The following is a 16,948-nucleotide window of genomic DNA, read 5'->3' as shown; positions in this document are numbered from 1 at the left end:
TTTTTTTTTTTTTTTTTTTTTTTAAATAAGGGCTGAATTGAATGGCTGTTGAATATTACCTGCAGGACTAGGCATGATAGGTGTCCCGGGAGGGCCTCCACCACCAGGGGGCCCCTGTAGACAAGATTAAACACACATCAGAAACCACTGTGATAACACACACTGCAATAGGTCAGCAAGATCCTGCTGCTGTCAGCAGGAATGCCTCACCTTGGTATTCAGCCAACCATTAATCTCCTGCTAAAACCTTTGATGCACTCTCGTAGCCAAGGTACAATTCTTTATTTAAGCCTTAAGAAAAATCACGATTTTTTTTTTTGGCTTTCCGAACTGGCAAGCGTCCGTGGGGAGGGTACGTGTGCATGTATGAGAATGTATTTGCCACCACATGTAGGGCAGCACTTTAAAACCTCATGGGAGAAGGACATTGTTCTGGCAACTGAAAGCACATTTGTTCTCCCCTCCTCCGCACCCCAAGAAAGGTCGGTCCTGCATTTCACGGTTCCTGAATCCGCTCAAAATTCCCCATCAACCCTGGGATAAAAGGGGGGTAACTTCGTAAGGGAATCTAACTCACTCCGGGCTGGTTAAGTCAATAAACTCATGTGGGTGTGAAGAGATTTGATGCTCATGATCTAAATCAGACAAGTAAATCAGTGAACTTACCACATATGTACCAGGCGATGAAGAGGAGTATGGAATCTAAACACAGATCATAGGACAGAGGTGAGTATCTAAAATACAGCATCTCCCCAAAGCACTGTCAGCCACACACCTTGAACTCCTGTGCCCACGCCCCATTTTCATCCAACAGAAGCACAAATTAAACTGAATTCCAGCAGCTCATAGATGCCCATGATACACTTAATGTGCTGCCACGCAATCATTTGCTTACCCAGGTGCCCCCCTAAACCTCATGATCGGTAGCATACAAGAGACAAAGAAAATTAACGATGTGAGAGCAAGGCTGTGGGTGTTTTCTGCTATGTCCAACATCTGGAGTTCCCAAATGACTAGGGGCTTGCAGGAAGATGCTGCCTCCCTCCTTCTCCCTGTGCTATTCCCCCAGGTCCCTCCCCGACGTGGGCGAAGTGTTGCAAATCCTCATACCCCTTCCCTGAATCACAAAGACAGTGGCTGGAAAGCCAGCTAAGGAATGGATTACAACCAGGATAGAGTTGAACTGTAGACATGCTGCAGCAGTGGTCGGGTGAATGGAAGTGGCATGTAACCTAGTATTATTTCCTTAGCTGGATTCGTTGGCTGACACTCCCATGATAGGAAGCACTGTATGGCATGAAGGGTGCTGCATGATGCCTTCGGCGCTCGGCCCTGTTCGAACCCACTGTAACCCTAACTGTCCAGGTTTCAGCATCCAGCCACTTCCATGCAATACCTGTAGACTAGCTAAGTTCTTAGGAGGAGGCTTTTAGGAAAGAGGTTGAGCAAGAGTAGAGTTTAGATATAGAATAGTAAATAGTATAGATAGTAGAGTAAAGATATAGAAAGGAAGCCACATTTTATAGGGTGCTCTAAGCCAGTGGTGCTCTCAACCTTCTGGGTCTGTGGGCCAGATGCATGGCATGGGCCAGATCCCACATGCAGGTGTAATTCCATGCACTGACCTGATCCCATTCATTGGACCCGGCAGCACATCAGCCTGACCCCCCTGCAGGGCCCATCTAGCGTGCCACATCTGGCCGCACACCAGCCCAATCCCACATGCCGGATCTGGCTGTCCCCTGTCCCAACCCCGCACACCAGATTCAGCCACAGGGTGACCCTGCACATCAGCTCCACTGTGGGCTGGTGATTCAGTAAGCAGGGCAATGTCACCATGCTCACAAAGCTCCCCATGGGTCCGGAAATCTGGCAGCGGGGGAGCAGCCATCAAATTTCCGGATCTGTGGGCAGCCCTGTAGGCAGATGACGCAGCTCCACAGGTGAGCACCACTGCTCTAGGCCAATGTGGATAGAGACAGAAACTTACTGAATTAGCACTGCTGGGATTGGGCCATGGTCTTCCAGCACCTGGGCCCCTAGAATTTAAGTTGAAAAGAGAAAAAAAATAAGCTTTTGATATACATCAGACTGGGTGCAGCATAACAACAATGTAGAAGTGGGAGTCCATAGCGCATCCCACCGCGAGAGTCAGAGCCACAAACACAAGTTATAGTATCAAGGATTTGCCTTACATGTTAATTCCAGGCATGCCAGGGCCTAAAGAGTTGGGTGGAGGTCTCATTCCGCCGCCATAGTTCTGCAATGATAACCAAGGATCAGTCTACCATAACGAGAAGGGAAACCGGAGAAGAAAAGAGAAGGGAAAAAACAAACAAACAAAAACAAGAGGGTTAGTTTGTGAAAATGAACTTTAATCAAAAAAAAATTAGATGATGATGAACATATAAGCAATTAGCAACTGTAAAAATAAACAGGACAGTGGTATCTTTTCTGTGACTCTCGGCAAGACATCGTGGGCCACTAAGGAATACTGAGGGTGGACGGCTTCTCGGACACTGTAGAAAATGCAGACGGGAGCAGAGAGGATTGTTCAAACCTAGACCACTGCCTGGCCCCGAGATGGCCCAAGGATACTGGGGAAGAAAGAGGATGCCCCTGGCCCCACGATTAGGGAGGGGGAAAGATTCCAACTCCTGTAAGCAAATCAATCCATGGGCAGAGATGGGGAAAATGACATCCCCTCGCTCATCAGAGGGAAAGATGCAGAGAAGGAGAGAGTTGCTGCTTGAAGAAATTCTTGCTATGGTGTAATGAGAAAGTGATGGCATGTCAAGCAGAAGAGGATGCCAACAGCACAAGCGTTCGAAGCAGCTTCCTAAAGAAGGAAAAGCAGCCTGCCACCCTACTTGCATCCTAAGTGAAAAAAACAAGGCTGGTCTTCAAGTCACCACAGAACACTGTGTACTTGGGACAGACACACGCACGCACGGGTGTACAGGGGAAACACACATACCGAGCAGACCCCCCATTAGGTATCATGCGAGAGATCGCATCAACGAATCATCAACTCCAATCTCTCTATACCAAGGAGAAGAAAAACGTGCTGCCGTTTCAGCACAAGGCCCAAAAGTATGGGGAAAGAAGTGAAAAAGCAACATAAATTACTGAGTCCATCTTCAGGTGTTTAAGAAATCTCCCACATAAATGCTTATTTTGCCTACGGCACGGTTGCCAAGAGCATCCAATTCTGTAAGGACATCTCTACTGGAAGACCAAGCTCCAAGATGCTGTGGCTTACAGGGAGAGTCCTAAGAGACCACACTTCTTTGCCTCTATAGGTCGGTTCCCAAATCACACAGTGCCTGGGAGCATCATTCATGGTGTAGATCAACCTTCCCACATTGTTCCTGTCCACCCACTGAATTTCTTCCTTACCAAGCAGATTCAGTTAAGTCCATACTCATGACAGGCCTGCTGGGCTGATTCAGATTGAAAAACACATCATTTACCCATACGGTGAGTGAACCGCCCCAACTAACATCCCAGACTTTAGAGCAAGACAAAGACAAAGATATCAGCAGCCCACACCAGGGGCAAACTGTGCCAATGTTCATGCACGATCCCAATGAACAGCAGCAAAAAACGTTTTCAGTGAAATGCACGTTGCCCTCCCTGCTCATGCCAAGAAGCTCAGAGCAACCATTTGAAAAAAATGCTGGGGATTTGCCTGTTTGAGAAGAGGGGCAATATGCGTGTGCCTCCCCAGACAGAGAAACTGCCAGGTAATCCCCTCTGTGTCAAGACGTCTTTGTTTTAACTCCACCTTCCCCTCCTGGACCTTGACTTGCTCTACAATTCCCCCTTTTCCTTCACAGCCCCAAAGAACTGCCCTTTTCTGGACTGCTGCAACCTCTTCCTGAAGTCCTGATAGGGCACCTCTCTTTCCCGAACAAAGATGAACAGTTACCAGGGTGGTACTGTATGGACATGGGCCCTTATAATGTCCCACTTCAGCAAAGCACTGAAATATAAGGTTAATGTCAGGCATACATTGAAGTCCAATGGACATAAACTGGAATTAAGCACATGAAATGCATTACTATATCAGGGTAGGAAGAGGAAAAGGGTACCCCCAAAGAAAAACACTCCCAAGTCATAAGCCGGGGTATTAAACAGAAGTAGGGTCACCTTACATCTTGGTTTGGCTGGGACAGCCCCAGATTTTGTAGGCCGGTCTGGCTGGTCGGTGAAAAATGAAACAAAAAAAGTCTCAGAGCTACACAGACAGTCTCGGGGGGAGGCAGAGCAGCATGGTGCACCAGGCAGGCAGGAGGGCAGGCAGGCACTGGTGCTGCTGTGCAGAAGCAAGGCAGGTGGAAAAAAGTGATGCCCAGCCCAGCCTGCCCCCCACTGCTGCTCAGGAGCTGGGCTGGGCACGTGCGGGCAGGGTGGTATCTGCTCCAGTCTGCCCGCTGTGCTCCTGCACAGCCGCAGTGGTGCCTGTCCACCTGCCCACCCAGTTCTCTGTGCTGCTCCGGACTGCGTCCCGCATGCCTACCTGCCTGTAGCAGCACTGTTGACTAGGGGGAGGGGGGTAGTGTCCTGGATTTCCTTAAAAATAATATGGTCATACCCTAAACATAAGGCCCATGGGTGAATCCAGCCAATGAAGCCCCTATTTGGTTTGCTGGGCTACTGACAGGCCACTTAAGTTGGCGGAGGAATGTGTGCCATGGCATTTGGGGCCCTTTGACCCTACTGGACATGGCCATCAGTGGCAAGATTGACTCACTGTCAACTCCCAGACCTCTTACCCATCAAGGGGGACCTCTACATTTGGATCCTTTGCTGCTGCCAGACCCACAGCTGCCACCACAGCAGCTGCTCCAGGCTGAATCTGGCCTCTCCAGAGCCCCACAGTCCAGATCCAGCCCAGGGCTCCAGTTGAGTTTGACAGAGAACAGAGGAAGCCATTTTAAAAGGGGGAAAACCCACTGTAGTTGTGCTAAGCAGCTGCACAGTCAAGCTAGAACGACATGTATAGTAAAGCTGGGGAATTATAAACCCTTGAAATAGTGTTTAAATACAAGCTCTGACAAATCTAACCTTGGCTGCATGAATAAATGCAGAGTTAAAACTATGCTCATTAAAGAAAAGGAGACAGGAAGTGAGAATTTAAAACATTATGTTAGGTTGTAAAAGACAACTGGTTTGAGTGAAAAACAGGCAGGTAGCACAGTGCTGCCAGGTGATCTTGGGTTGACTATTATGATTTCATTTGGAATAAACTTAAGTCATATTTTAGAAGGTAATGCTGTATAGTGCAAAGCTTTCCAGTTAATGAGAAGAAACTAGCTGGGGAAAGTACTAGGCGTACCAAGTGGTGGACAATGATCTATTGCACACAACAAAACCAGTGATTTTTGGTCAATATTTTCGATCATTTCTTGCATGCACTGAAGCTTCTGAGTGCTTGATTCTACAGCATTTCAGAAAAACTCCAAAGTGTACCAACAACAAGGCAAGGGGATTTTATGCCCACTTATGTACTTAGGCTTCTTCTAAAAGGACAATTAAATAAACCACACACTAACATGTGCAGACAGGGAATGTTATAACAAAAAAAATAAAGGCTTAACATTTCACAGCTTTTTCTGCCCCCTCTACCTGGCAGACCTGCGTGACCTTAATTGCTTGCAAGTCTCATGACAATCTTTTAAATGGATGCAAACACCTTTGCCCAAACTGCAGGGCGCCTCCAGACTGTCTGTGGCCCTCCTTCCTTGGCTGATGCAACCATAACAGATGTAGGCTTTTATAATCATTCATGAGGGACCATTAAGAGCCGAGCAGTTCCTGACAGTCCCAGACCTTTACAACTTATACCAAAAACTACTGGCATCTTAACTTGCCTACAAAAGAGCTTGCAAGAGTTTCTGAGGTGGTTCTAGCCTGTGCCCAAGGAGACGGCTGCAACTTTTCCTTGTTTCACTTTTCTTCTTTAGCAGTTTTCAGGTTTTCCTAGGCTGACTAATTTCTTAACTCCCTTTACCCATTTGATGCAACAGTCTCGCGCACACTTATTTACGGCAGAATCAAATTCCAGCACTCAACGTGAGCCACTCCCGAGACCCATGCTCTAGATAGGAGACCGCTGCTTAAATCCATCACAAGGAACAAACAGGAGCGAGTCAACATAGTAGCAGAATTCAACTGCTGAAATGAATCAACACAAAGACAGAATATATTAACCCGGATCTACTTTGTTCAGATTTTGCTTCTTGCTGGACTGGCTCCCTCATCCCTGGTAGGAATGCAACTGAAGAAGGATTTGGCTTCGCTTAGGAGCAACGGGAAAAAGAGCTTTGCTTCCCATTGTGCTGCCATTCATGCTACAGGACACTAAGCACGGCTTTGCTAACTTGTGCTTAGAAATCAACCATCCTTAGAAATAACGTAGATGCTGAACTACTACTGCCAAAGAGCGTAAGGGTTTAAAGTTTCCTGAAATGCCTTTAACACAGACAAGAGCTTCTGAAACAGACCTGGAAAAAATAGAGACAAGGTGACAGCTTTTCTGAGGCTCATGAGCAGACAGGTGAGTGACTACTCTGCAAATTTTTCCCCAGGGAAAACCCCCAAAACTACAGCATTCAGTTAAGTTGGGGGGGTGGGATTGGCAAGCATCAGCCTCCCCCCCACCCCACGACACAAAGAGCAGCTTCAATGCCAGGGAACTAAAACTGTTTACAAAATCAAGTAAGAGCAAAAATAATGGGCAGAGGAAGCTATCTGTCTATTAATGGTATGTACTTCCAAAACTTTTATGTAGACATCCCTTCTTCCTGCCCTGGGTATCACAAACATTGCCAAGGCAAGTTGGATAATGCATTTAACACTGCTCTGCGATCACGGCTAAAGAGCATTGTTCCTTTTGGCTAAACACTGAAACGGGGTTCGGTGGTGTCCCTAATGAGGAGATTCAGCTTGGAAGACAAACCAGTGGTGGGAGGTGGGATTTCCAGATGCAATGCGCTAATGGACAGTGCATTAGTGCTAATGGGGGATACATGGGTAGAAGTGCTCCTGGCCTTCGAAGCCCCAGGAGGTTGTGTTGATGATGTTTACCTAGAACAAGGTCGGAAGATGTTGTTTGGCACTGGACAGAAGAACAAATGTTCTGCTAAGGTTTACCTGTGGACCGGGACCCATGGGGCCCATCCCTCTTGGAGGATTCATCCGCTGCATCGGTCCTCCCATGTTAGGATGCCCTGGCAGGAGTAGAAGCAACAAGGTCACATGGAAGGAGAATGCCATTTGACTTATAAGCCAATGAGCCAAACTAGAGAGTCTCACAAGCCTCCAGGCTCCTCTTTACCTTGTTGTCGTGTCGGATCCATCGAATTGGGCAGCAATGGCTGTGTCCCAGGAACAGCCCCTGGAGGCTGGAAAAATTGAAATAAAAAGGGAGGGGAATAAAACAACCCAAACTTGCAGCTATGCAGTTACAACACTAAATCTTCCATTTAATTCAATGTAAATCCATATAATGTAAATATAGTATTGATTAAACTCAACACTTAAAGCTTTTGAGAGGTGCAAGTGATTGGATACATTTTCTGGGAAACTCCGACTTTCTTGCCACAGTATTACACAGCCATAAAAAAAGCTCCTACCAGCACCCATCTGTATACTTATCCCCAATGACCTCTCCATAAATTCCTGTAACACACCTAATTTAGCTTTTGTAACCTTTCTACTTGGTTTCATATACAGCTTAAAAAAAAAAAAGCCAGTTTCTTCTATTCCCTTTAAACTACTGCATTTCCCATCACATATCAAACTCCCTTTTATAAGCAGGCCTGTAGCCGGGGCACCAATTTTGCTGTCTGGGAGTGAGTCTGACAACAGTGCAATTTCAAGGTAGATGCTCGGCAAATAGGCTATGTCAATGTATTCAAAGTTATTTATTTGCTAGTGGAGAAGGGGCGTTTCATCTGCAAAGATCACATTTACAATTCTGACTGAATAGATTATGAAGATGTGCTTGGGAGTATTAAAAACGCAGGTTCACTCCCGTGCTCCAATATTCATAATATCGGCTACTTCTTTCTTCAAACTCATGCTCTGCTTGGACAACAAATCTATTTAAAGTTCAAAAGATGACTTCCATGAACAGCTCAGTGCAGATAAAGGGGGGAGGAAAAAAAACCCAGGCAGATACCATCTGCCTTGGGGAAGCAAACTGTAAACAATTTTGAAACACTGTTGCTTGTTATTTGAATACCAACAAGAAATAAATCCTGCTGTTCAAACAAAATTTAGAGACTTTCCAGTGAGCAGTGGGTGAGCTGCAGCAGGCCAAGTCAAAATCCATCAGTGCCATGAGAAAGCAGGTTTTAATTCCAAATCTTACGCTACAGATGTACAGAAGCAGGAAAGCTATTAAATAAACAAACATTTTGGTTCCCATGGACATTTGCATGTTTTCCAGCCACTCTTTACTGCTTCACTTCTTGTTTTCTCTTTTTGACACTTCTGGATTTAAGCCCATAACCTAACTAAGCTCTGTGTACATGCAGATCTATGCTTCTGAATGCAGCTTTCCTGTTTTAAAGTTCAATTTATTTTATCTTCCTAACGACCTTATGCTAGAGAACAGGGGGGAAAAAAAAAAAGGTAGCATCAGGACTGTGAAATTGCACACTTAAAAATATCCTTTAAAATCCCCATTCACAAGTTTGTCTGGCTTGTTGAGGCTGAATGAAAGCACGGCTCCATCTCAACCTTTATTTGATAAAACGCGAGGCGGGCTGCGAGCGCACGTGCTCTGCACAACGCGGGCACGGACAAGATTAACACGTCGTCCTGCACTGTCCCTCTGCTGTCCGTGCTTCATCAGCAGGACTTTCAGCCTCTTGAAAGCCCCTTTTAAAGGGATGCTGGGAAACTGTGTTTTAAAAAAGCATCAATATTCTGTATTTCACTAGGCCTGGAAAAGGCAGACTTGGTCACTGGCTTCACTTCTGGCCCTAAACCATTTCACTTTCAGCGTCGGGGCGTATCTTTTAGAAACCTTCCCATTTTGACTGTTCTTGTGGCTTGAATGTAACTTGATCTCTTCAGTATCTTTGAAAACAGGAAAAGTAAGCTCAGCATGGTTCCAAAACAAGAGCTCGTTAATACATAATCGGTGCCCACTTAAAGGGACTCAAAGGAAGTGCAGAACCTATTCACCTAGATGGCTTTCCAAGGAAAACTGGGATGTGCTTGCCTACGCTTATGTATGGGCACAGGAGCAAGTGAGAAACGGAGGGCAGCTATTCTCAGGCTGTGCAACTTTGGGAATGGTCTGGGCAGGGCTTCAAAACTGCTGACCACCTCGCTGGTTTTACATCTCCAAGGCAGGTCTTTTCTGCCACTTGATCCCAATCCATTTTCCCCAGTATGCAGTGCTAGTGCTCACCAGGTCAGGTCCGCAGTAGTAAGCTACTCTAAAAATTACACAGAGCCACTTAAGGAGCCTCCTATCCTAGAGACAGATCATTTTTGTGTCCTGCCAAGACTCAGGACAGCACTATGAGATTTCAATGAGGCAGCAAACCCCCTAGCAAAGCCAGGGAAACATGTTGGGTAGTGAATGATGGCAAGAGAAAGTATGCCCCTCAAATCCTCCCTTTCTACTTATCAGCTCCCTCAACCTTTGCCCCATTAGAAACATACCCTTCTCCTACTTACTTTAACCAGGCAGAGACTGATTTGACTCTTATTTCCAGATAGCACAAGGTTTGGAATTATGGTTACACTGATGCACACATTGCAAGAAGTTTATTTGCTACTTGGTAAAATAGTTCACATTTATCTTTGTGAACCTAGAAACCGAAGAGCAAATTTTCCCTAGTAAAATTTTCTGAAAAACAAGCTTGTCGGTTGTACAAGAGACTTCCTCTCTCAAAGATCAGGCAGTTAAGCAGAGAAACCAGAAATAAACTGATACTTAAGCACACCAAATAAAACCAATACAGATGAGCTTTAAGAGTTCCACTGCCTTGCTCTTAGAAAAAAAACGCTTGTATTCAACTGACTTGTTTATCCGTCCCACTAAAAAAAAAAAAAATCCTTTTATTTTATAAAGTGTAACTTTGGAAAAAGGCAGAATACACATTAACAGAATAGAAAAATAGTTACCAACTTAATTTCCAAAATATTACGTGTGCTGAAAGGGAACACACAAACTACTTTTTGCTAAAATAAACCAAGGGAAGCATTTGGCTTCTTAGCACACATTTACCTGGCATGCCTCTCGACAGGATAAATTACAACAATTAAATGCTACAATCTTAAAACAACTGCCCATAACCAAGCTATGATCATAATGATATGAACAAGCCCTTATTGTTTAAGCTGGGATAAGGAAAGAGCATAAACCTAAGAAAAAATGCAGAAGTGACCTGCCCCACTTAACCCTGATGCTGATCTAAGCATTCCAATGAACCATTTCTCCTGCCGAACGGCAAGATCATCTACCCACTTGAATTTGCTGAGATCCCAGGCAAAATTTACAACATAAGCTAGCTGTCGCCCATCACCAGCAGCATCACAACACAATCAGCTGAAGTCATGAGAGGTGGCGCAGGCCAACGACAAGCAAGTAAAACGCTGGGGCACTAAAGATTTCAGAACGTGGACTATGTTGGAAACTCCCAGGGCAGGTACCAAGGGGTCAGCAGCCACGGGAACATTTCCTACATCTGGTCATGACATGTACTGCATTTGACTGTCTTTTCATCAGCAAATGGTTACTTGAGAGCCAACGCCTTAAGAAAGCCCAAAGAAAGAGAGCAAATACTCTACGTTAATATATATTTTTTGTAGCATCTACTATTCAAATACATCCCCCCCACCCCCCAGAAAACTTTTAGCTCTCTAGAGGCCTCCTGTTCCTGCCATAAAAAAGCTCCAGTTCCAAGACACCCAATTTCAACACCAGGAAGAGAGTAAGAAAATACAATACCTGGTTTCCCATTCTGATGGGGGGTCGGGGACCTCCTGCATATCGTGGTGACATGAAAGGCTGTAATGATAGGAAATGGGTTTAGCGATAGGACGTACTTGTCACAGGGAGATAAAAGAGAAATACTGCATTCCACACAAACTCTGGGTAGACTCTACACGTTTTTCCTGGAGCAATCCCTTTTTAAAAAGAAGTTGGGAAAAAACAAACAAACAAACAAAAAGAGTCAGAAAATCTTTTTGTTCATTTTCACGGATCTATTTTGGACGGAGAGATCGTTTAAACATACTTCAACAGTGCTATACCAGGCTGTTAAAATCAGTGCATGGGAAACCCTAAACATTAGACATTTTCCAGGTTAAAGAGAGAGAGAGAGACAGAGAGAGAAAAGGGGGGTGGGAAAGAGAGAGAGAGAGAGAGACTGGTAAATGAAGCACAGAGCCCACCCCCACCCCCCAATGCTAAGTACCAAAACCAAGCACTTTCAATCAGGTATTTACATCAGTGCTGCAAATTGCATTTAAAAACCCAATTCCAATTAACAAAAAATCTCAGGCGACCATGGGGGAAGCAGATTTATGCTGGAATTTAAGAATGGCCTTTTCATCCATTGTCGACAAATTGGGAGGAAACAAGCATTTCATATTGGGCCTGGGGTGATGCTGAACCAATACAGACTGGCCAGACTTTGCCACTGACAGTAACCAGCAACACTCCATTAGAAATCAGAGGAGCGCTGCCCATTACCCCAGCTACTGATCTGGCCCCAATACGCTTCAAGAGCAAAGCAGAACACCAGTCCCATTTCACAGCCCTGCAGATTTCTAGTGTCTTTACCTGACTGTGGGGTCCCATCATGCTGTTAGGATTGTGAGGTGGAGGCTGTGCGTGTGGCGAGGGCTGAGAACCAGGTGGTCCCTGTGAGGTCAGACAGTAGAAGGAGGTTATAGATTAGCACATGAAAGCGCAGAAAGAGCTAAAAAGGATTTACTGGTGGATCTGTTTGTAGGGAAGCCAGCTTTCGCTTCAGCTTAAGTTTCTATGCAGTTGTAACTAAAGGAATCAATGCAATATGCAAAAAGAAAAAAAAAATAGAACATCTGTCAATGCATACCAGCTAGGTTACAGTCAACTGTTTAGATTTCAACCCGCCTGCAGTGATCAATGCACAGGCATACACTTTCATGGAGTGTGTTCAAGGGAGGGTCAAGGGGAGAAGTTTTGCTATACCCTCCCCCATGTTCCTGCAGCTTGGAAACACATTTCAGGGCTTCCTTTCAGCTTGGGGCTTCACGGGTTAAATATGAGATATTAACACTAGTGGGGAGGCAAATGAAATGGCACTTGAAAGTCCAGCCCATTCTGTGTACCAGAAATGTTCAACTGGAAACCTGGTTTGTCTCCAAGAAATGGATGGCATGGCTCTGAACCGTTTCTACATGCAGGGCTGTATTGTTACCCTTTAAAGATGCAATATCCTTCCCCAAGATGAATTACCTAATGATGCAAGTAAAGTTTCTTTTGAGTTAAGCAATACTGAACATGTCTGGGGAAAAAAGAAAGATTAGTTCGTGTAGGTTTTAACACTGCAATGCAGCAGTTTCTGACATTTGGGGGTTGAACACCCAGTTTTTTTTCCTGCCCCTCCAAAAAAGCATGACATGAAAGTTTGTTCGGAAAAATGTAAGCTCTCAGCAGGAAGACTGATGCATATGTTCATGCAAAAAAAAAAAAAAATTTTTCAAGTCAAAGCATTTGTAATTGGTACAGAAAGCAAATAAGCCTTGTAAGTACGTTATGCGAAGCAGCCACACACACTCCAGGAAAAGCTCAGGAGCAGATGTTCTATACCTGCCACGTTACTAATTTCAACAAGTGTTCGCCTTCTAGCTGCTGCCAGCAATGGCATGGTTTGTTACCATGAGCAATTTTCTTAATTAACAGACATTAATTAGCCATTTAGCAATTTTGCAAGCATTTGTTTAGCAGCTTTCCTAAACATGAATACCACTGTGATAATGGTACTGATTAGAGGGTCTCCTAATTAACAGTACAGGGAAGGAAAATTGAAATCACATAAATTAAAAAGGGAGGGAAAGTTAATGAAGGCAGGACATATTTGCACCTGCAAATCTTTTGTGCTACGGAAACTTGAGTGCAATGTAAATAAAGTAAGAGGGTTTTTTTTTTTATTTTTATTTTTATTTTATTTTATTTATTTTTTTAAGTGTGATGCAGATAGACGTAGCCACAGAGATTAGAAGAGAAACAGCCGCCTGTCAATCTTCCGTGTTTAGTTTAGATGATTGTGTAAATAGATCTCCCTTGCGTCAACAGTGCTTACATCACCGACGCTACCATAGCGCGACAAGAACAGCTCTTGCCTCCGCTGGGATGCACCCGCTGCTGTGGGAAGCAGCAGTCAGAGCCCAAATATATTCCTATCCCCATCCAGCAGGAGAGGCAAAACAAGCCTTTTTGAAAGGGCTTGGAGAGCTCCCCCTATCAACCCATTTGCTGAAATGCCCCTGCCCGTAAGTGAGACAGGCCAGAGCGATTGTAATTTGAACTGAACCCCCAGCTGGTTTGGGGGAATATCAGTGAGACATTTGGGTTCCTTTTAATATTCCCTCCTGCCCGACATGGAAAAAGCAAGGGAATCCCACACGCCAAGTCATACGGCTCTAGACCATTAGCTAGTTAAGAACAGGGTGGAGGAGGAAGGAAGCTGGGGATTTTACCAAGAAGAAAACCAAACAAAAAAACCCCAAACTGTGACATGCAAGAAAGCTAGTTCTGCCGTTTTGTGATGGATCTACCATGCTGGACAGGAGTCATAACTCACTGGGAGCAGTGACTGTCACCCACCAGCCACACCGGGACAGTAAATCTGACCCTGCACCCTGCAATTTTCAGCGTGTAGATGGGCTGAGACCACGTAGGTCTCTCCTGAATGCAGAGGGGCTGGGGAAAAAGCCCAACCGCATCTTGCCATGGGCAGGATCTGGACTTGGGAGCAAGTGCAAAAATAGTCACTACATATAAAAAGGAGAGAAAGAGGTGACTAGAGATCAAATGAAAGATCACAGACAATCAGTCCAAGAGTAGAGATCTTTCTGTTAGGGAATGCAATGAACCTGGGGCTCAAACAGCACCTCTTCCCTTAAGGAGCAATTTTCTCATCTAGGTAAAACGCACCCACCTGCCTTTCTTTACCTAGACAGCTGCAAAGAGTAGATTGAAGGAGTCCGTCACCAAAGCACTGAGCCCAACGGGAGAGGAACAACTTGAGGCTGGGACGCTTAAGTGCCTGTCAACCACACGGTAGGAAGAAACCTACCACGCTGCTAAGGGGCCTGATCTTCCTCCATCCCACATATTGATACTCCAGAACCTCTCAAGCATTTCCTTGCGTGCCGATTTACCTGTCTGGTAAACTGCACGGTTTGATCTCTCTGGTAAAAGCAGCACAACATAGCTGCTTTCACCAAAATGGCCAAACAGCACAAGCAAGGCATCCTCTGCAGACAAGAATGGCTCAAACAGAAACTACTGCCCAGACCACTTCCTGGGAATGACGCTGCCTTTCAAAGTGGCATGACTGATAAGGGGAAAAGGAACCAGCTATGTTAGGTGGAGCTCAGCTTTTTCAGCTGGGCACAGACCCACCTTATCTACAGAGCTGTACGTAAAGGCCCTCCCCTGCTACCAAACAGAAAGCGGAGAGAAAGGGGATCTTGAAAGACGCTCCACGTGCAGGCTCACCAGCAGGAGCTTTGTTCTGGGACTGGAGCATCACATTAAATACTCCCTCGGCATTCAGTTGCCACCATTATAAGGCGAGAAACAGCAGCATGCAACCAATGAAGGCTGTAGGGTGGGGTGCGAAGCGATGAAGCTGCAGCATTAGCAAGCTCCCACTCAGAAATGGTAATGGGCAATTTGAAGGGAGGACACAGGAGCTGAGTTTTGGCTGGGACCTCACCCAGACCCCGAGCCTATGCAATTCAAAGCAAGAAGGCTGCAGGGGCTGGAATCAGGAAGGAGAAAGGGCACATGAGGATGGAGCAGGGCTCGCTCTCCTGTTCAATGCTGGACGTGCTTGCGGCACGCTTCCAGGAGGCACAGAGACCAGCCGGGAAAAAGGCTGCTGGCTTTCTACAGGCAGTCCCATGCAGAGGGCTCTCCCCATTCCCTGAAGTGACCGGCGGGCTGCGGAGCAGACTCTGCAGGAGCCGGACCGCTATGCTCCTGCCCCTGCAGGGAAGCCAACCTGGTTGGCAGCCGAAGAGGACTGGCTCGCAGTGACAGCACGGCGCTGCGGGCTAGTGTCAAGCGTGAAGACTGCCTTGCTGAAGTCCCAGAGGTGTCAGGGAACGCAGGGGGCTGCTAAGCGGCTGGCAGTGGGGGCCAGTCCCCAGGGCAGAGGAGGAGCCTGCAGGGCCCAAGGAAAGCCACGCTTCACTACACACAGAGCAGCCCCCTTTTGTGGCGGCGCTCGGTGCCACAAGCCGCTTGGTGCCCACTTGACTGATGGGGAAGGATGCTCTGGCAGTCGCAACCCAGCCCGCGGCAGAGCTGGAGCAGTCTGAAGCCTGGCCCGAGGCAGAGGGAAGCCCCTTTTGGAGCAGATTGGGGCTCCTCCGCTAATGGGAGGGTGAAGGTGGCTTTGTGCCCTCCTTAAAGGGCTTCCATGAAGGCCCCCTTGAGAGGGGTGAGCGGACGGTGCAGAATTGCCCGGGGAAGATAAAGGAAATCTTGTTTCCTGGGGAGAAAATCCCTTGAGAAAGGCTCTGTTACAGCCAGCCAGCCAGGGAAACATCTGCTCTCCTCTGCAGAGGCCAGGAGGCTGGGGAGGCAGGGCCGATCAGCTCCAGCATCCCGGCAGGGGGAGCTCGCAGGTCGAGCCAAAGGAGGCTCCTGCAGGGCCGGCTGGATTACCCAAAAAGTCAGGCTTCCCTCCAGAGCAGTGGGCTCATCCTAAGAGAAATGCAGCATCAGTAGATGTGTTCCTACACCATCCCCCTCCACCCCCACGCGCAGGAGCATGCGGACAGTGACCCCAAATGGGCAAACACCTTTCCTCTGTGCTGGTGCTTAGCCTGGAAACAGCAGTGTCCAAACCGAGTGGTGGCCACACACACTGGATACTCAGCTTCACTCCCTACCTAAGGGACCGCAAATTATTCCCTCCAGGAGTGGGATGCGGCGGTGCATAAGGATACAAGCCTGGAGCCACCTGCACTGGAATCGTAATATTTTTGCCCATACTGGTTGCTGCAATGGGGAGGGGGGAATGGATAATGACAAAATCTCTTCTGCTTCTCCCACCCAGGCCCGGCTTTCCCCCAGGGCAGGGAAATGACTTCTGCAGGAGACCGGGTGGCTTACACGTTTGCAGAAATTAACCCTAGCATGTCCGGCTGAAACCTGCTCTTAGGAAGGAGGCTGGAAAAAGACCCAGAGCTCTGGCTTGCTCATTTTGCCACATGCCTTGTTCCTACCTCTCTCAGCGCCAGGGCAGAAGGATCTGTAATTTGCTGTCTGCACAGAGCAGGTCCTTGTTGTTGTACAGGGTAGCGGGGGGACCATCACAGAAAATGAGGGTTGGAAGGGACCTCAGGAGGTCACATCTAGTCCAACCCCTTGCTTAAAGCAGGACAAGCCCCACCTAGATCATCCCAGCCAAAGGTCTTAAAAATCTCCAGAGATGGAGAGTCCACCACCTCTCTGGGGAACTTGCTCCAGTGTTTGACTAGCCGCCTAGTGAGAAAATTCTTCCTAATATCTAACTTAAACTTCCCTTGCTGCAACTTGAGCCCATTGCTCCTTGTTCTGCCATCTGCCACCGCTGAGAACAGGCCAGCTCCGTCCTCTTTGAAACACTCCCCTGCCCTTCAGGTAGGTGAAGGCTGCTATTAAATCCCCTCTCAATCTCCTCTTCTCCAGACTAAATAAGCCCAGTTCCCT

At 46.7% G+C, this 16,948-nt stretch overlaps 1 protein-coding gene across 4 annotated transcripts in view; it reads right to left on the bottom strand.

The window, feature by feature from the left end:
* SSBP3 (single stranded DNA binding protein 3) overlaps nucleotides 1–16,948 on the bottom strand; it is a 180,293-nt gene that overhangs the window by 14,143 nt on the left and 149,202 nt on the right. Inside the window, exons 6-13 of one of the 4 annotated variants that reach the window (XM_019501257.1) lie at nucleotides 11,816–11,896; nucleotides 10,979–11,038; nucleotides 7,343–7,409; nucleotides 7,159–7,235; nucleotides 2,196–2,284; nucleotides 1,991–2,039; nucleotides 667–702; nucleotides 60–114 (exon numbers count right to left, since the gene is read on the bottom strand). In XM_019501257.1, coding sequence (XP_019356802.1) covers nucleotides 60–114; nucleotides 667–702; nucleotides 1,991–2,039; nucleotides 2,196–2,284; nucleotides 7,159–7,235; nucleotides 7,343–7,409; nucleotides 10,979–11,038; nucleotides 11,816–11,896 — 514 coding nt within the window. The remainder of the gene's footprint in view (nucleotides 1–59; nucleotides 115–666; nucleotides 703–1,990; nucleotides 2,040–2,195; nucleotides 2,285–7,158; nucleotides 7,236–7,342; nucleotides 7,410–10,978; nucleotides 11,039–11,815; nucleotides 11,897–16,948) is intronic. The other 3 variants (XM_019501258.1, XM_019501259.1, XM_019501261.1) reach the window with 3 other exon arrangements.

This window comes from Gavialis gangeticus, unplaced genomic scaffold (genome assembly GCF_001723915.1).
Source record: "Gavialis gangeticus isolate Ggan-Ray unplaced genomic scaffold, GavGan_comp1, whole genome shotgun sequence".
NCBI lineage: Eukaryota > Metazoa > Chordata > Crocodylia > Gavialidae > Gavialis > Gavialis gangeticus.
This window is presented reverse-complemented; position numbering and strand designations above follow the sequence as displayed.